Below are 27,874 nucleotides of genomic sequence, written 5' to 3' on the forward strand. Positions count from 1 at the left end.
GAATCTTTTGATCTGTATTACTGATTTACTGCCTGGAGTATTGTTCAATGTGTTACTGGCTTTCATACAGTAGATTATTTTTTGTCTGTTTGTTTGTTGTTTAGGTGTATCACAGTGAAAAAGTCCTGATGCAACGCACCTGGTCGGAGGCTCAGTTCTTCTGCCGGGCTTTGGGTGCTGACCTAGCCAGTTTCCATCACTATGAGGATCAGGCTTTTGTCAAACAGCTCCTTTCCACCATGTTTCAAAGGTTGGTTCACACATGCATCCTTCACTCCAATTTTCCTTTTACAGGTTAATACACCCACAAAAATCAAGATTTCTGGCAAACTTGCTGCAAACTTGCCACAAATTTGCCGCAAATTCGGCACACATTGTCTTCACATGCAAATGAGCTTTGCAGCAAACTGATAATTGGCTCCAAAGGTTTGCTGCAGGTTCACCACTACCGGTAAAGAGCTGCTGGCAAGCATTTGCAGTGATTTGCACGCTCATTTGCATGTGAAAATAATGAATGGGAAATTTGTGGCAAATTTGCAGTCAGAACTCTAGAATTTTTGTAGCTGCTTTTCCACTATCGGGCCAAACAGTTCTGAGCATGGTACAGAACAGTTACAGTTGCATTTCCACACGAGCACGGTCTGGCACGGCGCGATTATAAACTGTTCTCGGCCCACAATTCTTGGCTTGGTTGGCCAATCATACTCAACTTTTCTCAAGCATGCTGGTGGAATGGCTTTAGCACGTGGCGCCTCACGGCTGTCAATTTGCCAACGCCAAGGTAACAGCACTTTTAGTTGTTTCTAGCTCGCCAAGTTCACTAATATTTGGTGAAAGTTAATAAAAGTTCATAAAAATAGTGTATATTTAATGTATCTGTATTATTTTATTATGATGGTTTAACTAGTAGGGTACAACGGGGCTAAAAGCTCACCTTAAGGAAATTTAGCTTTTTTTTTCAGGTCAAAAAATGTATCAAAGTAAAAAAAAAATTTTATTTTTATTGAATATTGATGGAGCAACATAATTTGTGTGAAAATAAATAATAACAGAAGGTTGTTTAGATTAAAATTCAGTAAAAAAAAAAAAAAGGTGGTGAGGGAAACTTTTAACCCACACTTAGGGTACTGAACTTGATTGTCATCTAAAATTAATTTTAGCATCATAATGCAATGCACATTTTCTGAAGAAGCTCAGCAAATGCAATCCGAGGTTTTGATTTAAAATATTTAAAAGTTTTAAAATGTTCAAAAGCTAATTTTCTGGGGGGCCTGGGTAGCTCAGCGAATATTTACGCTGACTACCACCCCTGGAGTCAGGAGTTCGAATCCAGGGCGTGCTGAGTGACTCCAGCCAGGTCTCCTAAGCAACCAAATTGGCCTGGTTGCTAGGGAGGGTAGAGTCACATGGTGTAACCTCCACATGGTCGCTATAATGTGGTTCGCTCTCGTGGGGCGTGTGGTGAGTTGTGCGTAGATGCCGCAGAGAATAACGTGAAGCCTCCACACGTGCTATGTCTCTGCGGTAACGCGCTCAACAAGCCACGTGATAAAACGAGTCACTACGCCACCACGAGGACTTAGAGCGCATTGGGAACTGGGCATTCCAAATTGGGGAGAAAAAGTGAGAAAAATAAAAAAAAATTCTGAAGGTGAACTCAGCATTGGACAAATAATTCTGATAGTTTATAGTCTTGAAAAAAAGTGTACAATGTTCTGAGAATGTCATTCACTCGACTTTTTCGTCTACAGAACAGGATAAGGCTAATTTAAGTTTGTGTAAAAAAAATAGGCAATTATATAGGCCTAACAATATAATTTTTTCATTTGGTAATTTATTTTTTTAATTTAATGCTTTATTCATTTGGTATTTATTTAACTTCATACAGGGAATTTTGCCTGCATTTTTTCAAAAGTAAACTAAACAATTTTATACAATTGGTCTATATGTTAGTGTTCCAAACAGCACACTGAAGCTTTTCTCCTAGTAATTCCATGACTACCGTCTATTATTTTGAATGGTGTGGAAAAGCAAATAAATGGATGGCTACTGCAATTAAATTAATCGCAAAGAGTGGCCATTCATTTGTGGGGGGGGGGGTTTCTCCCCTTTTTCACCCAATTTGGAATGCCCAATTCCCAATGTGCCGCATCTTGTCATGTGGCTTGTTGAGCGCGTTGCCACGGAGACATAGCACATGTTGAGGCTTCACGCCACCCACCTCGGCATCCACGCTCAACTCACCACATTATAGCGATCACGAGGAGGTTACCCCATGTGACTCTACCCTCCCTAGCAACCGGGCCAATTTGGTTGCTTAGGAGACCTGGCTGGAGTCACTCAGCACGCCCTGGGATTCGAACTAGCGAACTAGCAAACTCCAGGGGTGGTAGCCAGCGTCTTTTACCACTGAGCTACACAGGCCCCCTCTCTGTGCACTTGTTGATGACAGATGCATGATACGAGATATTTGTGTTGGCACTCCTGGAAGTGTCATGACGCAGATGTGTTTGCAGCATCGGATCTGTGCAGGTGTGCCCTTAAGACCAATCCATAATAGTGCGAGTAATGCTTCACGTACAATAAATTGGCTTTCAAGGATGTATACCTTGTCATCATGATTTACACAGAGTTTATGCGCTAGAGTTAAACGGAAAAATATTATGTCGACACTTGTGTAATTTTAGCAATAATCTGCATTTCCATCAGCTATATCGGTAAACATTTTGATGCGCTATACTTTTTGTTGCAAAAAAAATCCTTGGATGGAAACATATTTAATGATGAGAGAATTTTCGTTTTTGGGTAACTATCCCTTTAAAGTCTTGGTGATGGGGAGAGACCAAAATCTCCAACACTGGTTTCAAGATTATTTTTCAGTAATTTCAAATCAGCAATAAAATCTGACAACAATGGTGTCATAATATTTGCTTCTTTAGCTGAAATTACACAAAAAAACTAGTCAATGTGCATGTGCATTCTGGAGTAAACAAACAGCTAATGCCTCTATCAAACAAGTGGCAGGACATCTATTCCTCCATCCATAATTTTTAGTGTTACGATTTCTCTCATTCATTTATCTATGAGTGGTCTGTCTCCTCCTTATACTGTCTCTGCTTCTTCTTTACTAACAGATTTGATCAATTTAGCTTTTTCTATTTCAAGATTGCCACAATTTAACAAGTCCTTAAGATGAGTTTCTAAAGAAATTATGTTGTAATTTTGCTCCGTTTTATTTTCTTCAGTTCTTAAATGGTCCTCTCCTTTCCTTTCTCTGTCTCGTTTCAGTACAGAGGGTCGCTGGTTTTGGGTGGGCTTCACAAAGAGAAACCCATGGTCTGATGGAGCCTGGGAGTGGTCAGATGGCACACCGGTAAAAATCCAGAGAGAAAAAGATTAAAAAAAGACAAAAAGCAGAAAAATATTAATACAAATATTGGGGAATGCTATGGAAATGTATTTAGTAAATTTCTCAGCTACATGTAAAAATAGGGAAAGAAACCAGTTAGTCAGTTAGTATGAAGTCATTTGTAACATTCATGTCATCCTGCAGGTGGTGACATCATTCATCGAGGATATGAATGAAGTGGACTCTCGAACTTGTGCTGTGTACACTGAACTCACTAACACTCTCACTCCCCAGTCATGCGATTCCAAATATGAATGGATTTGCAAGGTCCCTAGAGGTGTGTGTTTAGAGTTTATGGTCATACAGTATATTTAAAACATGAAATGTGCCCTGCTGAAAATTCCAGCTTAGTGTTGGTTTGGTGCTGGTCTTAATGAAGTTCCAAACGTAAGTTTGGAACCAAATAAACGTACGAGCTTGTTTATTTAGGCCTGCCAATCATATCCCGAAGATATGTAAGAAGCTACTTCCCTGACGATTCTTCTAGCATCCATCCACCTTCCCATTTTTATCCAGAATTCACTAATAACTGGCAAAGTCATAGAATTTTATTGGTCAAAAGGTGTGGGAACCCAGGCCAGCACACCAGCATCCGATGCTGAGGACCGGCATGCAAAACAAGCTAATGTTCTGGTGACCATCTATGCCTGTCTTTTCAGCAGAGCAAACAAATACTCCAAAAAACTGAACTGCATTGAAATTTAAATCAGTTGTTTAAACTTGTTTGATGTTTTTTTATCCTCAGGTGCACAGTTGATAAAGCCATATTGGTATAGTGACCGTAAGTAGAGCTGAGTACTTTTGAGACTTAGGTTTACTGATGATTACAGTATGATGATAATGATGATAATTGATTTGGGTTTACGGTGCAGAACACGAGCCGTGGGTGTTTTTCCATGGGGCTGAATACTATTTTGTCAATAAGCCATTTCCCTGGCAGTCTGTGTCTTTTGCCTGTAAGATGATGGGAGCAGATCTACTTTCTGTTCACTCACGTGACGAGCTGGACTTCATCAAAGAACGCATAAAGAAGGTTAGGAGACCCATTCACAATCACGAATATGTAGATAACACACTTATTTTCCCACACACGGAAACAAAATAGATGCAGTTCTGCAGTTTGTTTGAGTCAGTGTTGGGGTGTAACTACGGTAATTTAAAGTAGCGACACTATTAACCTAATGTCGTTTTTCAGTTGGGACAGTAGCGTAGTCGTTTTCAAAATGATGTAGCTTTTTTAGTCACACACTGATTCTTGAGATAAAGGACAAAACATGTTTTAAATCTTAGTTTTCATTTTTTAGTAATAAATTACTTTGAAACTGAAATATTTGTAGACAAAGGTGTCAGCTAATGAACCATGTAAGGGAACAGGTTTTGTCTAAAAATGGACATTTATTCACTTCATAACTTACATCTTACTGGAATTTGTGTCAGACACACTAAAAAGTATTCTATTTAATTTGATCCATCCAACAAGAGTGTAAAGTCTTTAATTATTTAATAATGGTGTTCAGTAAAGGAGTTAAGTGATAAAATGCATTTATGCCATTTTTGTATTTTTTATTTCACACTTTTCTGAATATTCTGACACAAAGTTGACACAAATGGAATATTTTTCCATCTTAACCATGTATTGTATACTGGAGCCAGTTTGTTTTGTTTTTTTCCTCAGTTGAAGCTGCATCAATAACCCAAACTAAAATGCTAACATTTATCCCACAATTCTAACATTGTTTGTTTAAATTTACAAAAATCTCAAACTTACCAGACCATGTGTCCTACTGTTGCATCCACCATAAGCAGGAAGTGGGAAAGGGGTCCTCAGAGTTATATCTGACCATGACATTGTCTGATTTATTCAGGATTATTAAAAAAAAATCTGACGCAAAGTTGACGCAAAGTGAGGACACAACTTTGATAGGCAGTTTTTTTTATGGAAAATACAATTATAATATAATACGTTTACTTTATGTATTGTTTGATATTTTACAGATCCTTACCTTTCATTTGATATTAATATTTATGAATTTATTGCATTTTATTACACTTTGTTTGGCAGTTTAACATTGGGACCTCTTGCTAAGGACAGGTTAAGTTACAAGTGCTTCAAGTTTACAGCATGCATTTAAAAAAATTTGAATTAAATTATTTAAGAATATAAGTAATGAATGCCCTGAGTATACACATTTCCATTAGACTAAATTGTCAAGATTTTTATTATTATGAATGTCTTGATTTTTAACATAAAGAGGACTTTTGTATATAACCTATTTTGTATATAGGTTTTGTCCCTTATCTCGAGAATCAGTGCACAATAGCAAAAATCTAACACAGTTTTCCTAAACTGACCTCTCTGTAGTGTTAGAATGTCTGATTCTTTTTAGACAATTGGTTTGGTTCCCTGCGTGGCATTTCGTGGCTTTTTTTTATGTATTTTTTTATGTGCTTTTTTTAAGTCCTCGTGGTCACGTAGTGATTCACCTCAGTCCGGGTGGCGGAGGACGAATCCCAGTTGCCTCTGCGTCTGAGATCGCCAACCCGCGCATCTTATTACGTGACTTGCTGAGCGCATTGCCACGGAGACATAGCGCATGTGGAGGCTTCACGCCATCCACCACGGCAACCACGCTCAACTCACCACGTGCCCCACCGAGAACGAACCACATTATAGCGATCACAAGGAGGTTACCCCATGTGACTCTACCCTCCCTAGCAACCGGGCCAATTTGGTTGCTCAGGAGACCTGGCTGGAGTCACTCAGCACGCCCTGGGATTCGAACTAGCGAACTCCAGGGGTGGTAGCCAGCGTGTTTACCACTGAGCTACCCATGCCCCCGTTTCACTGTAGTTTTAACTACTTTAAATAATGAGTAGCTTGTAGCTTGGCTTGTTTGCTTAAAGTAGCTTCCCCAACACTGGTCTAAATCCAGCTCATGTGCTTTGGTCCATGGATGCGTTGATTATTTTGATTTCATTTGAGAATCATACACAATCTCACACACAGATTTACAGCCTCATACATACACAGTATGGAGAATGTTCAAGGTTTAGTGTCTCATTTCGAGCAAGCACTGAGCAGGACACATTTCTCTTTGTCTCTTTGGTTCTGCAGGGCTCTGAATATTGGTGGATTGGGTTGTCTGCTAACAGTGGACACAATGGCTTCAGGTGCCTTTCATTCATTACCATAAATAAGTCTCTTTAGAGTATAATTTAATAAAAAGATTTTTACTTATCATTTGTTTCATAGGTAATTGTGTAATATGTGTAAGAAAAAAAGTAGGATAAAACAGTTAGAATTTTAAGGTAAAGTTTCATTTTCTCGACTGAAAAAGTGACTTTTTCCAAATATGTCGAAATTCAGAGAGGCCATGCTTTAATATATTGGAGTTCCCATGCTGTTTCCTGTCTACACTCTTATTATTTCCTTAATACTACTTATAGTAATAAATAAAAATAAATATAAAGGTTAATTTTTCCTTGCAGTGATTTGATCACGGTGAAGGTCAGGGAGTTGAGAGCAAGGTTTGATCCGTGTAAAATTAACCATGGTTTACATTAGTTATATTGTAGTAACTTGTTTTTTTTGCCAGAAGCCAGAGTTTTAATGTAATTAACCATGGTGTCACTACAGTAATATGGTGGTAATAGAGTAACCATATTTAATATAGTGGTTACTATGACTTTACTACAAAATATGTAGTTGAAACATATTTAGGTGATACTATGGTTACAGCAGTAAAACCATGGTAAATATTTGTAAGGGAATGTTAGGTTTAGGGGTAGGGGTTGGTGTAGGATGTCTGGGACTCTAAATAAACACAATTAATAAGCTGCAGTGATGTCCTTAAACTGAACTTTAGTCTTATTTAATTCGGGATGCAAAAATCATCTAACACTATTTGCACTTAGAGGAAAAAAAGCTGCTTTTTGTTGCTATTTACACTTAGTGTAAATGACCTCTTCCTTATTATTCTATCTTTCTTACTCAAGATAACTATTCTATCTTCTTTTCTCAAGATAACTTGTTCTGAGAAAACAAGACAGAAAAAGAATAATCCATGGCCTTTGTGGCTCTCAATATGTTGGGAAACTTTCATTAGTGGTGCTTACTAAGACAAGCATCACTGTTATTATTGCTAATAACTATGGTTAGGGATTTAAACAAACCTCTAACCCTAAGGATTAAGCTTTGGTGCATAATTCAAATCATGTGGCTTGTTGAGTAAAGGTGTGCTGTTACTTTTCCATGTGATCAGATTTAAGATTTTTACCTGGTGGACAATAAAACAGGTGAAAAAAATCCCAGTCATAGGAGGGGCGTGAGCCATATCTAGGGAGAAGAATGTCATAGAGGTTTGGGGGTGGGCTCTTTTGACTTGGGCCAGTAAGTAACCACCAAAACACCCTTACATCATGGTGGCAAGTTTTGCATGGGCAAGCACCACTCAGATTTTCTTCAGAAAATGTAAAAATGTAAAATTAAATTTAGTGCCACCAGTCAGTGTCACTGAAATTACACTTCTCCTTTTAGGAAAGAAAGTAAGGAGAAAAGAGCATATGATGCAGACTTCATATTGGAATTTGTGTGTTTGTGTGCGTTCTACAGTTGGGCTGATGGATCTGCTTTGGATTATGAGAACTGGGAAAATGGGCGTGTTTATCGAAAGGCTGGCCAAAATTGCGTACAGATGTCTTCTGTGACTGGTAAACAATATATGTACACACAAACACTTAAACACATATTCTGTAAGTACGATTATATAATCGAACACTTCTTGATAATAATGCTATGCAGGACAGTGGTCGGCAAGAAGGTGTACAGATCTCCAAGGGTACGTGTGCAAACGCAGGACAGTGGCTATAGTGGAGGTCCCACGTGAGCCTCATTATATTGGCAGCTGCCCAGAGAACTGGTTCTACTATGGACACAAGGTTTGGACACGCAAACAGAAGCTTCATCTCTCTTCAGATACTTTTTTTTTTTAGGATACCCATTATCTTCATGCTTTGAAATGTGTCGAAGATACCTGGAGTGAGCTGTCTGTTTGCATTCCCGTTCATCTTTTTGCATCTCCCATTCTTCGTTAAGTATGTACAACTTCCAATGCATAGGCCAAACATTCTCTTCTGTGTTTACGTACTTGCGCAGAGTATGTTTCTGGCCTTAAAGTGTCTTTGACTTCTGAAATGATCTTCAAAATGTTGTTATACATGTTGAACATGCAGAAGTTTGCATTGTGTTTTACTGGTTCTCATTGAGATTTGCTTGTTTTTGACTGGTTCCCAGTGTCTGTTTCTGCATCTCCCAGCCTGCCCGGAAGAGGGGAAAACTTGGCATGAAGCTCAGTCCATCTGCTCATCCCATCACGGCACTCTGGTCTCTATAGAGGATGAAATCGAGCAAGGTAGAAATCACGGTGATTTAAGATGGTTTCACCTGCCTTTGTTATTTTGTAGTGACTATAGGTTGTTTTTGTCTTTTGGTTAAAGCCTACATCGTCATGCTTCTTCACGGCCGATCAGCAGGGGTTTGGATTGGCGCACATGGCGTCTTATCTCGCAAATGGACCAATGGGAAGCCCCTCGACTATAGTAACTGGGAGGTATAATGACTCAGGTTTAAGAGGAATAGTTCACCCAAAAATGTCAATTCTGTCATCATTTACTAACCCTCTGGTTGTTCCAAACCTGTATGACTTTCTTTCTTCTGTGGAACACATTTAATATGGAATTGATAGCCTCAGTCACCACTCACTTTCTTGATATGGAAATAAGATGCAAAAAAAATGAATTTTGACAGAGGCTAACATTATGCTAAACATCTCCTTTAGTGTTCCACGGAAGAAAGTAAGTCATGTGGGTTCAGAATGACATGAAACTGAGTAAATGGTGACAGAATTTTCATTTTTGTGTAAAGGACCCCTTTAATATCTCTAAAATTAAATTTTATTTCACCTCTTAATTTAACCTTTTAAATGTTTTCAATATGTGGGTTTGTGTCTACAGACATTACACCATTATAAAGTTCCTGAAGAACCTCTCTGTACTTACCTATCTAACAGTCACAACTTCCGTGTGACAGGGGTATGGCAAGATGAGATCTGTACCGAGAATGTCTACGGCTTTGTCTGCCAAAAGCCACAAGGTGAAATCACTTATCTGCTAAGTGGAGTCACGTATTTTACAATAACTAAAGCCTATCCTCGAGTTTACAACTGATTGGTCCATGGTTAGTGAACCTTCTGAGGTGCACTCTCAACACTTGCAATGTAGACCATCTCAAGACATCCAATCCTTTCAGTGTAGACACTGTGTTAGAACTTTTAGGTCTCACAAGCTATCTGGCTTACATAACTTAGGAATGATTTAGTTACTCCTCTTTCTCTTTCTCTCAGACCCCACCAAACGTCCCACCCACCCCTATTATACCTCTGCCTCTCTGGACTCATCTGAGTATAAGAACCACAGTTACCGGATCATCCATGGCAACTTGAGCTGGTATGCGGCACAGAAGGGCTGTTCGGACAAGGGGGCTGCACTTGTGAGCATCACAGACCCGTTTCAGCAGGCCTATCTCAGTGTGCTGTTGAACAGGCTGGGAGCTTCATACTGGATCGGCCTCTTCAGTACAGATGTAAGGGGATCTGCACATTACATGTACTATGCTGAATGACTTGTCTATATTTGGAATGGAATACTAGCACAACTACCTACTGTAGACTACACAGTTTACACTGTATGCTGCCTACTACAATATATAGAAAAAAATAGTATGTAAAACAATAGGCTTTATTCTAGAAAAAAGTTTCAAACAGGAGTATGCAAAATTGTTTGCATGTTTAATTAATTGAACAGTGTCCAGTTGTCATCTTGGAAATAAAAAGTTATTTTGCATTTTGAATCCAATTTTGGCATACATTATTTCACGCAATAAGCTCTGTTATATACAAATGTAGTAGGTCATTCAGGTATTCTATGCAGACAGAAAATCTGCATGCTTACTGTAGAAATACAGTATACATACTACAATATGTTCTGCAGCAAGAGTAGTGTGGTAGTATGCTATTGTGAACTCAGCCCTTTAATAAACAGCAGTTTATTAAACAACAGTGCCCTCTATCGCCATAGGATGGTATATCTTACCAGTGGTCAGATGGCACTGAGGGCTCCTTCACTCACTGGGAGGTGTCTAATTATTTCCCAGAGGGGCCAATGGGAGAAGGAGGTTGTGTGTCCATGGATGTAAATGGACGTTGGAAAGAGGCAGAATGTGACATGCAGTTATCGGGAGCAATATGCTATATTCCTCCCCCAAGTGAGCCCATTTCTTTACTATATCTGCCCTATTTACTGTTTAATTAGTTTTCAAATAATTTTTTATAAGTACATTTTCTAAATTGCTAATTTTTATTGTGTGTGTGTGTATGTGTGTATATATATATATATATATATATATTTTATAAATGATGAATCGTTCTTTGCACTTCAACAGAAAGCATTGCTTTCTCCTATGAAGTGGTGTGTCCTGAGACCTGGGTGAAGTTTCGTGGGAGCTGCTATAATTTTAAATCGGTTATGATGGAGATGACCCTGGAGGAAGCGAGAGATCATTGTAAAAAGACAGGTACAGTATTTTGAACTTGTTTAGATCAAGTGCTGTACCTAGTGGTGGCTTTTGCTAGTAATCATACATCACATTTGAATGGCTTAGTTTTTAATAAATGTTTTTTCTCTTTCTCAGGGAATTCTTCAGAAGTTATGACAGTTCAGGATGAGGAGGAGAGCCGTTTCTTCCTTAAAGAGATGTGGCATTATTACCATGGGCCTCAGAACTTATGGCTGGGAATTCTCTATGACACAGACAGTAAGAGCTGCAGTGTTTATATTGAACTTTTATTAATTTCCTGAGTCCATGATTATAGAGTCAAAGATTGTGTCACTTGAGGACTATCAGTTAAGAACTGTAGAATTAACTCTTTTTTTATTTTCCAGATTTTTTTACTGCTTTTGATGTCTTGTAACACTGTGTCCTATCTAGGCGTGATGTGATAAAGTGACAAGCTATAAAATCTTTTTCATGGAAATCTGAGTTTTTGCATTAACCAGCAGGAATGAGCAATGACCAAAATTGTTTTGGTCGCTTGTCTTCTATTTCCATGGTGTTGCAAATGATCGCTACAGTGAACTCTTATTGGTCCAAAATCTCATTTAGCTGATTATTAAAGGAATATTCCATGTTCAATACAAGTTAAGCTCAATCAACATCATTTGTGGCATTATGTTGATTAACGCAAAAAATAATTTGTACTCGTCCCTTCTTTTCTTTAGCAAAAGCAAAAATCAAGGGTACAGTGCAGTGGATAAGGCCAATTTGTGGAGGGTTTAACGGCAGAAATATGAAGCTTATAATTTTTTAAAAGCACTTACATTATTTTTCTGTTCAAACTTGTGTATTATTAGAGCTGTAAAGCTGTTTAAATTGTCATTTTTACGGTTGTTTTAGGGTTTTTTAAGTTTACAGCGTTACGTTGTCATGGCAACGAAATTACACAGAAATGCTTGAGTGATTTTAAAGTTATTTTATCACACTTAAATCATGTTAACATGCATATTGTTTACATCTTGTGGCTATATTTTTGAAACGGTGAGTATTTTAACATTTACAGATTGGCTCCATTCACTTCCATTATAAGTGCCTCAGTGTAACCTCGATGTTTGCTTTTATTTTTTTTTTTAAAGAAAAGGAGGTACAAGCAGAAATAATTTTTGTGGCAATCAACATTATACCGCAAATGCTTTCGATTGAGATGAACTTGTATTGAACCCAGAATATTTCTTTAAACATCAAAAATGTTCTAATTGTCTGTGATTGTGCAAAGTCATGCAGCATTTTGAGAATAGTCAAATTCTATTTCTGTCGAGGGTACATACATTTTACCCCCTTATTTAAAAACATGGTTTTATGTAAAAATTTAAAATGTCATACTTTGAGAGAAGTGACCAAAATGCTCCTTTTTAGATGATGCTTTGACACGATTTGATGGCTCACCGCTCCAGTTCACAAACTGGCGTTCCAAAGCTCCAGATGCGAGCGTGATGCAGGCTGACACGTGTGTGACTTTGCGGGTGTCAGATGCTGTGTGGCAGTTAGCCAACTGCAGGGACAGACTGGGCTTCATCTGCAAAACCTCAACAGGTAAAAAGCATGACCTTTGACCATAGAAATACAAAGTGTTTATATGTGTGACCAGTAGTAGCCGAGGATCAATTGCGATATGAATTTAAAACCTGGAAATATCAGAGAATTTTTCCGAATTTTTAATTTTTCCAAGCTTGGAAACGTCATGGAAATTGACAACATCTTAAAAATCAATGGAAAAATCATCTATTCAGTCAAGTGAAAATGCATTTTTCTAGTTATGCTCTGCTTCAAAATATGTTATTGGCTCGATATTGCTCTTGTGTAGAGTCTTGTTGCGTGCAGACCAGAGTGATGTCCAATTTGTAAGCGCATTGCTCTTTTTTGGGTTGGTGATTTTCAATGTATTGACTGAACCCGTTCACACACAAATTGGTCAGAATGATTCATTAGCCAGGGGTGGTTCTAGACCATTTTGACTCTTGGGCCAGGTTGGGCCTGGGTGTGCTTGTAGGGGGACAACTGTATTATACCTTAAATGTCCCCTGTACACAAATAAAACATAATTTGCTGTTTTAATATTTGCGGACATGCGGTTTTTTTAAAGACAACCAAAGATTCACCAAATTTGAGTACACATTGAGTACAAAGTCAGTACACCCTAACATTCTGGTTTTACCCACAAACTTTAAGTCATGTTGCCATGCTGTTCTTTAGAATGACTAATGCAGTAAAATTCTTGGGTAAAATGAATGATAGGCTACATCAAGATTTTAGGTTAGAATTTAATCAGTAGGCTATAATCAGCATGTACAGGTCTTGTAAATGGTCACCATTTCCTTTAAGATTCTTTTTAAGAATTTTTAAGCACATTTTTAAATTCACTAGTTCATTTTAAATGGTCCAGTGTAACAAGTGAATTTTTAAATACACATATCTATCTCAATTGCTATGGGTTTAAAAAAGTTGCATGCAGGGGGCCTGGGTAGCTCAGCGAGTATTGACGCTGACTATCACCCTGGAATCGCGAGTTCGAATCCAGGGTGTGCTGAGTGACTCCAGCCAGGTCTCCTAAGCAATCAAATTGGCCTGGTTGCTAGGGAGGGTAGAGTCACATGGGGTAACCTCCTCGTGGTCACGATTAGGGGTTCTCTCTCTCAGTGGGGTGCGTGGTAAGTTGTGCGTGGATCGTGGAGAGTAGCATGAGCCTCCACATGCTGTGAGTCTCTGCGGTGTCATGCACGGCGAACCGCGTGATAAGATGCGCAGATTGATTGTCTCAGAAGCGGAGGCAACTGAGACATGTCCTCTGCCACCCGGATTGAGGTGAGTAACCGCACCACCATGAGGACCTACTAAGTAGTGGGAACTGGGCATTCCAAATTGGGAGAAAAGGGGATAAAAGTAATAAATAAAATAAAAAGTTGCATGCATCGTAGTTATAAGTGTCCAATAAGATGGCTTTAATGTGTTTTTTTTTTTTAATCATTATTATGTCTGTCAGGATTGATAAATAGTGTTCATAAAGAGGACGTTGCATTTGTTATCTACCCTGTAAACAATTTAGTGCTTCTCTTGCATTTTGTTTGCAAGAGAAGCAGGAGGATCAACTCTGCAGCTTTGTTCTCTCTCTCCCGGTGAGTTGCGCATTTTATTTGTGCGCATGAACTCCAGTACCAATATTAATTTATATATTATTAGGTTGAAGTACATTGATGTGGTGAGCTTAGTGTATAAGAGCCGTTCTCACTGAAGGCAAGGAGCATTTTTAGGCATAAATTTCCAGCTACAACAAGCATTTACCAATTGAAAGGGTTCTAATTTTATGTTTTTAAGTATATTCATAATAAATTTACCATTGCAGGTGCGGTGTGGCCTTGTATAACGCTAGCTGCTGTTTCTTCATACCTGTTTCTATACATCTGTTCCTGCGTGCTGTTTCTTTAGAGTCGCTTCATTGTTTGTTTTGCCAAACTTGTTGCACTACATTTGTCTTGTTTCTGCATTGTACAGTGCAAAACATGGAATTAAAGACAGTGGAAAGAAATACCTCATGTTAAATAACATAAGTATGTACTGTATGTTGTTCCAGAAATTAAAACCCAACAGATACACATACAAAAAATATTTTATAATAAACGCTTGCCAAATGAGTGCAATCGCTAACGATTTGGGCTCAGATGCATTCAATAAGGCAGAAAATTAGATCCAGATTGGGTTTCGTGATAATAAAGTGGGAAATAGCACAATAAAAGTAACTTAACTGACACTTACGTTTACACCAGCATGTATAATCCACATTAAGTAGAACTGAAACTGGTGCTGGCAGGTCCAAAGATGCTAAAACTATCACTGAACTTCTACCTTATCTCCAGAAGTTGTTGGCTCGTTATTCGTTTGACATTTGGTTTCTCCTACCCACACTCTCTGGAACTGATAATTTTACAAAATATCATTAGCACAGTTAGGTTAAAGAATATATGGCTATATCATACAGGCATTAAACAGTGAACTCAATTGGTAAACGCTTGTTGTAGCTGGAAATTTATGCCTAAAAATGCTCCTATGGGCTTTTATGAACTAGCACTTGTAAGGGACCATCTGAAAATTCCACCCATAGCATTAAAATGTTGGAGATGTCCAAGTATTCATTAATGAATTAATCCAATTAAAGTGTAAGTTATACATACAATTTACAATCTTCAGAATGTGTAAAAAAAAATTTAATAAGTGTTTAAGACACAACATGCAAGGCAGTTGCATTGAACACTTGGACACCAGTGACGTTTTTGCACAGTGTGTGGAATTTTTAGATGATCTCTTATGAACCATAAGTGAATATTCAAAAAAAAATTTAACTTAAATTAAACTTTACCCCACTAAATATTATTATGCAGTCATAATGCATTGATATTTTGTTTAAATATAATTTTTTTTTCCTATTTATTATGATGTGGGGTCACTGAACTCTCAGTAGGATGGAAAATGAGAATACCACTCTTACCATTCTACCACTCCAATTTAGGGGGGCCACTGGAGGGGCCAGGCCTCTTGACACAGGGACACTGCCCCCCTGCCCCCCCCCCCATTTAGGATTCGCAAACGACTGGAAAATTTACTCAATTTATTGGTCGAAAAGTGAGGGAGTGACAACATTTCTTTGCTGCAAGCAGTATTATGTTGTGTGCAAGCAGTAGTATGTTGGCATTGTGCAATCAGCACTGTATTATTTGTGCACTGTATTACATAATACAAAAAGAATGTGTATGTGAAGAATGTACATTAAATGTAATATGAAACTGTATAATTCAGATGTTTTTTGCCTTGCATCATAGGTGCTATCAAAGAGGTTGAAGTGGAGCCACTAAAAGGTTAGAGTAATCTTGTATTCTCTCTCACTCACACTCTCTCTCTCTCTCTCTCTCTCTCTCTCTCTCAGTATCTCTAGTGTGCTGAATCATAACTTGAAAGACGTCTGCAAATATGTTTGCCTCTCCGTTTTCCTCTATCATTCAAACTATTACCTGTTATGCAACGATAACTACTTCTGGTTCCTCAGAATTGAGTGTGGAATTGAATTTATTTGTAAACTTGATTGTAAACTCATGGACTATGTTATAAGTTTCATAAATGAACAGTTTTCAAGTATCATATGAAAACTGATAACAATACCTAAAGCCTTTATACTTGTATGTAAGCACATACAGTATACAGTATCTAACCACTTTGTTGCACACTATATGTTCATAAGTGCAATCATCAATCATCATGATGTAGTATATGTAGGATACACAGATCAGCCACAACATTAAAACCACCTGCCTAATATTGTGTAGGTCCCCCTCGTGCCGCCTCTGTACAATTGTGGTGAGAAGTATAGCATCTCAGAATGCTATTCTGAGATGCGGATTTACGCTGTTTTGGCAGCACGAGGGGGACCTACACAATATTACAAAGGTGGTTTTAATGTTGTGGCTGATCGGTGTATGTGTAGTGCTGTTGCTAATTTAAGCTAATTTTTATCATCTGTACCGAGAATGAATCTGTCATTTCCTTTTCAGGTCTGCACCAAGGTGTCATCTCTGTGGCGGCATTGGTGGCCATTTTGCTCTTTGCTGTGATGATTGGCTCGTTGTGGCTCCTTTACAAAAGAAACTCTCTGTGTATCCGAAGGCTTCCATCATTTGGCAGTGCCTACTACAGACAGACAAACTCTCAATCCAGTGACCAGGATGAAAATGTTTTGCTCCCAGACTTGGAGACACAAGCAGGGGACTAATGTGTGTGTGTGTGTGTGTGTGTGTATGTGTGTGTTTGTGTGTGTCTGTGTAGAGATGCATGTAAGTGTTTGTATTTTATGTGAGTGAGTGTGTGTGTATTCACATTAGCATTAGTTCAGTCAGGGAGACTGCAGTGGAAATAGGATGAATCTGAAATGAAGATTCTCAAGTTGTCTGTCCATGCTGTCGCTAAGGGAGGATATTATGCACATACTAGTCTTATGAAGCATTATGAAAGGGATATCCTTTACAAAGTGAGAGATTGGGCTTTTTCTTCACATTTGATCATATTCAGAGCAACAACAAGCTGTAAAAACTAATATTTGCCAAATGCCTTGTTTTTTTTATAGGAATAGTTAACCCAAAAATGAAAATCAATTTACTCACCCACTTGGCATCCCAGATACATACAGTACTGTGCAAAAGTCTTAGGCACATAAGATGTTTCACAAAAACATTAACCTTAAGATAGTTATGTATATCTTCAGCTTTAGTGTGTCAGTAGGAAATATAAATTTTAGACTCCCAAACATTAATTTTGTAAATAGAATAGATTAGAATAGAAGAGCAGGGAGCCCTACAACAGATAGCATGGCCCCTACAGACCCCCTACTGAACATCGAGTCAGTCTAGGATTAAATGAAGAGACAGAAGCAATTGAGAGAGCCTAAACAGATAGAAGAACTGTGGCAAATTCTCCAAGAAACTTGGAACATCCTATCTGCCAACAACCAAGAAAATGTCCAGGAGTACCTAGGAGAATTGGTGCTGTTTTGAAGGCAAAGGTGGTCACACCAAATATTGATTTAGCTTTTTTATGTTTACTGGACTTTGCGTGACATTAATTGATAAATGAAAACTATTTATGGCATTATTTCTGAAGACATTCTTACTATGCAACATTTTTCACCAGTGCCTAAAACTTTTGCACAGTACTGTATGACTTTATTTTGCTGAACACGAACGAAGATTTTTAGAAAAGTATCTCAGCTCTGTTGGTCTGTTCAATGCAAGTGAATGGTGGCCAGAATTTTGAAGCTCCAAAAAGCACATAAAGGCAGCATAAAAGTAATCCAGATGACTGGTTAAATCCATGACTTCAGAAGCCATATTATAGGTGTGGGTGAGAAAGTAAATTCTCCTACCTGCCCAGTAGGTGGCGATAAGCACGAAGAATGTGAAACGCCAAAAACAATTCCAAGACGTGAAAGTGATTTATAGTAAAAAAGGGCTTAAATATTGATCTGTTTCTCAACCACACCAATCATATCGCTTCTGTAGACATTGATTTAACCACTGAATTCACTTGCATGGCCACCATTCACTTGCATTGAGTGAACCTACAGAGCTCAGATGTTTTTTTTTTTTTTTAAATCTTTGTTTGTGTTCTGCAGAAAAAAGAAAGTCATACACATCTTGGATGGCATGAGGGTGAGCAAACAATGGGAGAATAACATTTTTTTTTGGGTAAACTATCCCTTTAATGTCAACATGAAATCAAAATCGACCCTTTTTACTTTCTCAATACACATTCCTTTTCTTATTGTGCATGATTCATCATTTTATTCCAAAGGGAAAAATATTTGTCTTCATAATCTTTCTTCAAATAGCAAGTAATAATGTGCTCCACCTCTAAAACTACTTTACTAGACTGATGTCACCAAGGCCGCTTAAGTTTCAACCAGTGTGTGCCAGTGGTATGTCAGGAATGTAAACTCTGGTATGGAACACCCACTTTACACAGTCAAATCAATTGCTGATAGATAAAATCAAGTCCCGTCCTACATTTTATTTATTTATTTATTTTTATTTTATTTTCTCCCCTTTTCTCCCCAATTTGGCATGCCCAATTCCCAATGCGCTCTAGGTCTTCATGGTGGTGTAGTGACTCGCCTGAATCCGGGTGGTGGAGGACAAATCTTAGTTGCCTCTGTGTCTGAGTCAATCCGCGCATCTTATCACCTGGCTTGTTGAACGTGTTACCACGGAGACCTAGCACGTGTGGAGGCTCACGCTATTCTCCACGGCATCCACGCACAACTCACCACACGCCCCACCGAGAGCAAAAACCACATTATAGCAACCACGAGGATGTTAACCCAACGTGACTCTTCCCACCCTAGCAACTGGGCCAGTTGGTTGCTTGAGAAGCCTGACTGGAGTCACTCAGCACACCCTGGATTCGATCTTGTGACTCCAGGTGTGGTAGTTAGTGTCTTTGCTTGCTGAGCTACCCAGGCCCCCCGCCCTACATTTTAAAGGTGTGTAATTTCTATACCAGTAGAATCGCCATACAGAACTGTAAATAATGTCTGTTTTCAAATACGGTTGCAATCAAAATTATTCAACCCCCCTGACCAGCAATACATTCTGGTGATGTGAATTAAAACACATCTACTAAAACCTCAGTAAACAGTCAAAGAAAGTTTTTAATACACATTTAAGTGATTTTGAGAACAAAGAGTTCAGTTTACCCAAATTTGAAAATAAAAAATAACTAATTCTCTCCACAAATGTCATGTCAAAAATATTCAACCCCCAAAGTCAATCATATGTGGAGCATCCTTTATCCTTAATAACTGCAAATACATGTTTCAGGTAAATGTTCTCAGGCTTCGGACACCTCTCTATTAGAATTTTTACACATTTCTCATGAGCAAAAGCTTCCAGCTCATTGACATTCTTTGGTTTCTGTGCTGCCACTGCTTCCTTGAAATCCCAACAAAGGTTTGCAAAGGGATTTTAATGATGGACTGAAAGGGCCATTTAAGGACATTCCATGACCTATCCCTGAACCAGATTTTGGACAACTTGGATGTATCCTTGGTGTTATTGTCTTGCTGGAGAGTTCAGTGATCACAGAGCTTCAATTTACACACTGAAGGCATCAAATTTTTCATGCCAAAATGGCCTGATACCTGAAAGAATCCATGGTGTCAGTCACATAGTCAGGATAGCCGTTTCCTGCAGCCGCAAAACACCCCATAACAGGACTGACCCGCCTCCATGCTTGACTGTGGGGATGGTGTCGTTCTTGTCTTCACTTTGTCATCTTACTCCAGACGTACTGCTGACCCATGGGTCTAAAACTCATTTTCAGTTTAGTGTCATACGTCTATAAAACCTTCTTCCAGGACTCCACAGGTCTTTCCTAATTACTTCTTGAATATTCAAGTCAAAATTTCCCTTGGTGAAGTTTGGTTTTCTTCCACACCCCAAGAAGGTTGTTGTTGTACCATATTTAAAAAATGTATGAATGGTGCTGCCAACTTTGTCTATTGGAAATTGAAGTGCATTGGAAATGTACTTTTAGCCATGACCTTTCTTGTGTAATGAAATAATCTCCTCTATTGGCTTTTGAGTCAGCTTATTTTTAATTGCATTTTTTGCATAGAAATACATTTTTGCTTACAACGCTAAACTTAAATTTTAAAACTTAAATAAATGCCATTGCAGATTGATGACTTAATTTTGTTTTAAAACAATTACTTGTGTAGCCTTACATATTTAAGAAACAGCTACATGCAATAGGGGTTGAATAATTATGACATGGCTGTATTTAAAAAAAAATCCTGCTATTTAGAAATATTAGGTTATATATTCATACTATGACTTTGAATGTGTCACTCAACTGATGTAGATATAAAGTTTAAAAATTCTGGGTCATCAGAAAAGCTTACCATTGTAAATCCTTACTGTCTTGGGGGGGTTGAATAATTTCGATTGCAACTTTAGCTTTCCTGGACACTTTTCCTTCTGGTAATAATCAGACAAAAAGATAGTCACATCCCAAACTTGCGCCATTGGTTGAGCCAGAGTTGTTGTGTCGGGATGCTCAAACAAACAGATCAATGTTTTGTGCTACAGAGACACAATGACCTGGTATTAAGATGCGTTTTAGATGATCCGATCTATATGTGGTCAGGTGAGACGCATCGCTGTTTACACCTGGTTACTTAAATGCATCTGCTGTGACAACTTGTGTTCGAATGTCATGGGGAAGGTCTCTGATTTCATGACAACATACGTCAGTCACTATATTATTGTGTTACTGCATGATAATAAACCACAAAAAGTCATAAAAGACAAAGAAAGCGTGAATAAAACTGGCGCGCTGTTATTCCTAGATGCATTTGAAATGTAATTTAAGTACAAACACAACATTTCAAGCAGTGGAGTGCTTTTCGATTTCAGTGGATTATCTGTATTGAAGGAGCATCAGATGTTTATGCTTCTCATCTGTGTCCCTGCATGTTGATATCAGACACGCTATAGAAGATCTGTGAATTTCTCATGCTTGTGTATGTATTAGCTTTTTAAAATGTTCTGATCAGATGGTTATTTCCCTTTAAAGCCACTCGTAACTGCAAAGTTTAAACTCTTGTTGTATTGCAGCATTTGATAGACAGGTGTGTGGGTGGTGCTTCACTGCTGTCTGGGACACCTTCAGGACGGATTAACGTTTACACCTCAAATGCAATGTGATCACATGCATTTTTGACTACCTCTGTATTTTCAGTGATCCAATCACAAAAAGATTTGCACACCATTTACACCTGTACTTAGCTCTGTACACCTTAATACCAGGTGAAAATGGGGTCTGTGTTTATACTTTGGGGGAATCAACCAACAAATGGCTTACTTATACTTGTATATCAGCATATTACGCTGAGAAGTGTTTTAACATCAGAAAAAAAATTGCACACATCACCTTTAAGTAAAAATGGGTTACGAATTTTGTTTCATGTTGACTTGAAGTGTTGCTCTTCAACTTTTGCAGCTCTTCAACAATGCAACTCTGGGATCCCTGTGGTCCGCTGAAACTTCCAGAACTAATTGCTTGTTTGAAGTCTATTAATAGGCAGATCTACAGCAGGAAGCTTGTTCTCACAAGAAGTGTGTTCAAGTTAGAACAATAAACTACAAACAAAAAGGGCCAACATATTCATAATAAGCCTTTGCACACCAAAGCAGAACAGAACAGCATGGTCTTGAAGAAATGTTTACATAGACAACGATGCATTGTGTATCAGTATTACATTCTTATTTAGTCACATTGTGCTGTCCTTTAAGAGCTGAAAATTATTTGATCTGAAATGTGTTTGTTGTAGGATTACATGTTTTGTTCTTTATAAGCACCTTACCTTGCACATTTCCCAGAGCACCAGAGCAGTGTTATTAGAATAATGTTAGTCTTCAGTGGGTTACCCTAAACACTACAGAGCTGTCAGTAGTACCAAAGCCTTAGTCCCCCAAGAGACCACTAGCTTCATCAGAGAAAATCTCTGATGACAAATCTGTTACCGTTTCTTCAGTGTATTTTCATTTTGTCTCTGTCTGCCCATCTGTAATAAAACCGACTGTAGTTATCTGACTTTTTTTTATATATATAGTTTTCTTACATTGTTTTGTATAGGAAGACTGTTATTGTACCACATTATTTGAATGAATTCTGTAGCTATGAAAAAACGTGAATGAAGAAGAATGTTGTTTTTAGTCATCCAATATTCCTCTGAGCTCCTTGGTATAACCACACACAATGGCTGTGTACATTTTGAATTCAGAAATGCCCTCCATATTTCCCAATAAGCCATAATTTTAAAACTGCCTTGTTTGTATATATATACACTTGTATAAGGAAGTGTGTCATGGACTGTATGGTAAGACAGTCGTGGGCTTATTGTGTGTGTGCGTGAGTGTTTAAATGTTTTAATCAAAAGATTTCATATATTTGTAGTAATTGAACAATGATGAACAGTTATGTTTTGTATGTTCTACACACAGTAGTGTTATTGTGTTTCACAGTTTACATTTTGTTCTGTTTTTAAGCAGTTTTGTTTTTAGAAAAGTAAAATGAAAATTAAGTTTTCAATTTTGGGTATTTCTTTTTTATATTTCGTAATCATTTTTCAGGAACACCGTTTAACGTGACCAAATGCAGATTTTCAATTTTGTTCACTTGTTTCATGATAGAAAAATAAAAGCTCTATGCAGATACTGAAGTCTGCTTGAGTCAAGGAGGTTAAATTGTTTCTGGTCATTACTTAGAAAAAAAAAAAACCAAGTCCTTAGTGAATCTACAATCAAACATAATAATCTTGAATTACAAGCAACAAAGAGCATAATCCTTTGTTCAGAATGATTTTGAACTTTTTAACCCTTATAAGCCATATTAATTGTGGGCTACAGATAAAGGTCATATTCAAAAACAAATCAACTAAAATACTGAGGTGAAGTTAGAGTTTATTGGCTACAGTATGCAATATACAATACAGTACAACCCAAATACAGAGGAGCAATATGCACAACATACAGTACAATACAATATGCACTATAAAATATAGTACAAATCAATAACACAAGCCACAGTTCGATGGAGTATAGGAAAGAGGGCCTGTACAAGCATAAGTAGTCTGGTAAGACATATGACTGCAGTAAATAGTGTTTTTACCACTCCATAATAATAAAAATCAATAAATATAATCATTGTTATTACTTCATATAACTTGGTATTACAATTGATTTATTTGATAAAAATAGGATTTATTATTACATTTATTTTATTATAACTGTATATTTTGACATCAATACATCATTTCAAATTCATAAATTTGATTACATTTTAATTTTGTTAATATTTTATATTAATATTTAATAAATTGATAAAAATGATTACATCTATTATGTAAAATTATTTATGTCCAAGCTAATTTATTTATTCACAAAAAAAAAAAAAAAAAAGCAATAGTCAAAGAATAGTCAAAGAGCTTCAATAATCAACAGGGGGGTAAAGAGTGCGACGTCAATATAAACCACCAATCAATAATATGCATTTCATATTGGGCGTGGTCGTACTTGACAGCTGACCAACCACAGCGCCCCGTCGGTAAACAGAAAACGTTTTAGGAGTGGCGAGTCCCCTTGAGGGATTTTCTGCCGTTTGTACACTAAGAGCATAAAAACCGGCCTTTATATGCTTGTGTTGTTTGGAGAGACGTATGACTCCATTTAGAAGGTGTTGTTTACATTTTTCATCATGGATTGGGAGTCGGACAGACAGCAGCAATTGTTTTGTTCTCTAATAATCCTGCTTTTAGGAACAAGCGCAATTCATTTAGGAAGTTGCGGATCAGTTGTAAACAATGGTAAGCCAGCTTTTCTAATTGTATAATAATATTTTATAATATATATATATATATATATATATATATATATATATATATATATATATATATATATCCTCTTTAATGCCTATATAAGAGCATTCAAACCACTATTATTAATACAATTGCTTTTGAAGTACTCTTAAAGTTTAAATTGAAAGACTAAAATTACTGAACCCTGCGAGGCAATCTGACGTGGGAACTGCTCTTAGAGAAAACTGAAAGTTTATGTGTGAAACATTAGTTTAGTTCTGCGTTCGGCTAACGTGTGAATTGGTGGGTCTGGTGAAGCCCCAGTGGTTCACATGTTTAGAGGATCACGACCAATGTTTGAAAATCATTATACACAGTTTTATAACCGCACTGAAATTAAACCACTTCATTGCATCAATGTAGATCACTGCTGATATCCGCCTCCTGCAAAGCACCTCCTCATATTTCAGAAATGTACTGTGTGTGTGTTTATGTGGGTGTGTGTGCGTTAGGGGGAGAGAGAGAGAGAGAGAGAGAGAGAGAGAGAGAGAGAGAGAGAGAGAGAGAGAGAGAGAGAGAGAGAGAGTTTTGCAATATAGAAGTAATGCATACTATTAGCCTCATATCTAATGTATGTCTATGGATGGATGAATGCATAAATGTTTATATAAATATATTAACATTATTAAAACACACATTAACACACACACACACACACACACACACACACACACACACACATTACTTTCACATGTGTTTTTCCTAAATAAACCATGCACCACAAATCAGTATATTTCACATAAACATACAAACTGTTCAGAGAAATTGATGTTATGTTTGTTTTGTTGTGGCTGCAGTGACGGCCCACCCTCACCAGAGCACTGCATGACTCAAAGAGCTCTTTGTTTTAAGCCTGTTGTTCTATGCAGACTCAACTTTGACACCTTATTAGTTATTGTGGAAAGTAAATACCTTGGCTTCAGCAAAGTGATGGTGTTAATAATCCAGATGGTGACAGTTAATAATCCAGTGTCTCTTTCAGTGCACTCCAAGGCTACATCAGCAATAACACAGTGCCATATAAACAAATATTGCAGCAGAGTTGACAGGAGATATTAAGCACACCTATAAAAGTGGAAAAGTCTGGCATATCCACTGTAACAGAATATTGATTTGTATATGTACATATCCAGTTCAAGGTTATTTTGGGAGACATAAGATACAGATGGTACAGAAAAGTTGAGTTATTGAATAAATATACTTTTAGAGCGAGCAGGAGAATTGATATGAGTTTTAATTTTTATTTTGAAAGAAACGTCATAGCCTAAATTTGTAGGCTAACAGTCTCCATGCTCTTTTCTGGTTATTGTTAAAGACGAATGAGAATTAATGAGTTTATTAAATTACAATGGGGAATCCAGCATAATAAATATTGTAAATGAGCATCTCCAGTGTTTCCAGAAGAGAGTTGCAGGAAAAAAAAAAAAATTGCATGGATCAGGTTTTTTTTTTTAGAATATGCTGATTACCAAAAGCAATATTCCAATTATAGCATCTAAACATTGTTTTCAGAATAAGGGCTTAGAATATGGGCCTTAATCTAAAAATTATGTGCATGTAAGGGCCTAAATGTTGTAATAAAAAAATTATTGTGGTTGTTTAAATGAGCCTCTAGTCGAGTCAGTTTGCATTGTTGGTGATCTGGGACAGTATTACAGAAACTTCCTATCTCAAATAAAGATTCAAGTTAGGATCTGAGCAGATAAGTTAGGATTCTAAAGTACTGTATGTTTCCGTAATACAGCCCTTGAAGCTTACAGGAATAGTTCACCCTAAAATGAAAATTCTCTCATCATTTACTCACACTCATGCCATCCAGATGTGCATGACTTTCCATCTTCCGCAGAACACAAGACTTTTCGAAGAACATCTCAGCTTTGTTGGTCCATACAATGCATGTCAACAGTGTTCAAAACTTTGAAGCTCAAAAAAGCACAAAGGCAGCATAAAAGTAATCTATAAGTCTCTAGGGTTTTTATCCATGTCTTCTGAAGCAATTTAATCAATTTTGGGTGGGAACAGACCAAAATGGAACTCCTTTTACACTGCACATCTTGCCATCGCAGTCACTAGGCACAATCATGATTACAAGCTCAATTACACTTCCTAGTGCTTGACACATATGGAGAGCACTAGATGGCACTAGGATGTGTGATCGAGCTTGAATTAGTTATTGCCAAGGAGACTGCTGATGTCAATATTTATAGTAAAAGATTAGATCTGATTTCGAAAACATGGATTAAACCACTTGAATCACACAGATTACTTTTATGCTGCCTTTATGTACTTTTTGGAGCTTGAAAATTGTGGCCATTCACTTGCATTGTATGAACCTACAGAGCTATTTTTCTAAAAATCTTCGTTTGTGTTCTGCAGAAGAAAGAAAGTCATACACATCTGGGGTGGCATGAGGGTGAGTAAATGATGAGAGAATTTTCATTTTTGGGTGAACTATCCCTTTAACATGGTGTTTTATTTTACCTCTAACATCTTTTGCCTGATAATCCTCTTGTATAAAATGTCATTGCACCAGAAAACATGATCTATTGTATTACAGGAGATGACTCATTTACTATCCAGCACAATACCACTGGCAAGTGCCTTCTGGTTCAGAATGGGGCACTGCAGTTGAGAGAATGTTCATCAGTACCGGCCTTGTCCTGGAAGTGGGGTTCGGCCCACAGGCTGTTCCACGTAGAGTCTTCTATGTGTTTGGGTCTGGAAGTGCGCTCCAAAACTGTTACCCTGTTCAGCTGCGACTTCACAGAGATTCTGCAGTGGAAGTGCTTTGAGGACATTATCTACACAGAATACCAAATGAAACTGAGTGCGGGAGATGATGACTCTGTAACTGCCAAGCGGGATGCAACTGACACCTGGAAAAGAGGAGGAAGTTCAGAGAACATCTGTCAACAGCCTTATCGAAGTATGAAACCACCACTTTAATGAAACTACCACATGTACTGTACATGCACACACTTTATCACTTACTTATTTTGGGAGGTGTATCCTAATGGGAAATTATCTTGGGTGTTAACTGAAAGGTTGTAGGTCCAAACACCACCAAGGATGATTAATTGACTTTTAATGGACTGTGCCCTTAAGCATGTTTAGATAAACATGTCTTTTAAAAGACAAATTAGTGAAAAGATGGGATGGTGTGGTAGTGTTTAAATGATTATTACGGGTTCAATACAATCTAAGCTTAATCAATAGCATGTGTTGCATAATGTTGATTACCACAAAGATACATTTAAACTTGTCCCTCCATTTCTTTAGAAAAAAGCAGAAATCTAGGTTACATTGAGGAACTTACAATGGAAGTGTATGGGGTTGTAAACTTTGAAATACTCAAAATAAACGATATGCTTTTTAACTTGATTTTAGTGTGAAAAATCACGTATTAACCATATGGTTAATACATGATTTTTCACACTAAAATCAAATCAAGTTAAAAAGCATATCGTTTATTTTGAGTATTTCAATATATATATATATATATATATATATATATATATATATATATATATATATATATATATATATATATATATATATATATATAGTTAATACGTTTTATATATATATATATATATATATATATAGTTAATACGTTTTATATATATATATATATATATATATATATATATATACATATACAGTGTATTATAAAATTATAAGCTTCACATTTCTGCCCATTAAACCCTCCAAATTTGGCCCCATTCACTTCCAATGTAAGTGCCTCAATTTAATATATATATTATTAAGAAAAGAGTCACGAAACAATATTCTTTTTTTGTGGTAACTAACATTATACAACAAATGCAGTCGGTTGAGCTTAACT

The 27,874-nt window shown here is 37.3% G+C and overlaps 2 protein-coding genes across 7 annotated transcripts in view; both read left to right on the forward strand.

Annotated features, from left to right (window-relative positions):
• Positions 1-22,208, forward strand: part of LOC127427824 (secretory phospholipase A2 receptor-like) — a 46,494-nt gene extending 24,286 nt beyond the window's left edge. For 2 of the 4 annotated variants that reach the window (XM_051675635.1, XM_051675636.1), the window contains 18 exons: positions 105-250; positions 3,289-3,373; positions 3,554-3,686; positions 4,155-4,190; positions 4,282-4,442; positions 6,525-6,580; positions 8,022-8,119; positions 8,211-8,347; positions 8,703-8,820; positions 8,906-9,018; positions 9,422-9,560; positions 9,811-10,049; positions 10,544-10,730; positions 10,908-11,039; positions 11,157-11,279; positions 12,435-12,611; positions 15,890-15,925; positions 16,616-22,208. In XM_051675635.1, the coding sequence (XP_051531595.1) occupies positions 105-250; positions 3,289-3,373; positions 3,554-3,686; positions 4,155-4,190; positions 4,282-4,442; positions 6,525-6,580; positions 8,022-8,119; positions 8,211-8,347; positions 8,703-8,820; positions 8,906-9,018; positions 9,422-9,560; positions 9,811-10,049; positions 10,544-10,730; positions 10,908-11,039; positions 11,157-11,279; positions 12,435-12,611; positions 15,890-15,925; positions 16,616-16,833 (2,334 nt within the window). In that variant the 3' untranslated portion in view covers positions 16,834-22,208. Of the gene's footprint in view, positions 1-104; positions 251-3,288; positions 3,374-3,553; positions 3,687-4,154; positions 4,191-4,281; positions 4,443-6,524; positions 6,581-8,021; positions 8,120-8,210; positions 8,348-8,702; positions 8,821-8,905; positions 9,019-9,421; positions 9,561-9,810; positions 10,050-10,543; positions 10,731-10,907; positions 11,040-11,156; positions 11,280-12,434; positions 12,612-15,889; positions 15,926-16,615 lie in introns of those variants that run through there. The other 2 variants (XR_007894984.1, XR_007894985.1) reach the window with 2 other exon arrangements.
• Positions 22,209-23,748: 1,540 nt separating this feature from the next.
• The window catches only part of LOC127427823 (lymphocyte antigen 75-like), a 48,524-nt gene continuing 44,398 nt past the window's right edge, over positions 23,749-27,874 (forward strand). For all 3 annotated transcript variants that reach the window (XM_051675631.1, XM_051675632.1, XM_051675633.1), the window contains exons 1-2: positions 23,749-23,979; positions 26,588-26,956. In XM_051675631.1, the coding sequence (XP_051531591.1) occupies positions 23,871-23,979; positions 26,588-26,956 (478 nt within the window). In that variant the 5' untranslated portion in view covers positions 23,749-23,870. The remainder of the gene's footprint in view (positions 23,980-26,587; positions 26,957-27,874) is intronic.

This window comes from Myxocyprinus asiaticus, chromosome 37 (assembly GCF_019703515.2).
Source record: "Myxocyprinus asiaticus isolate MX2 ecotype Aquarium Trade chromosome 37, UBuf_Myxa_2, whole genome shotgun sequence".
Taxonomy (NCBI): domain Eukaryota; kingdom Metazoa; phylum Chordata; class Actinopteri; order Cypriniformes; family Catostomidae; genus Myxocyprinus; species Myxocyprinus asiaticus.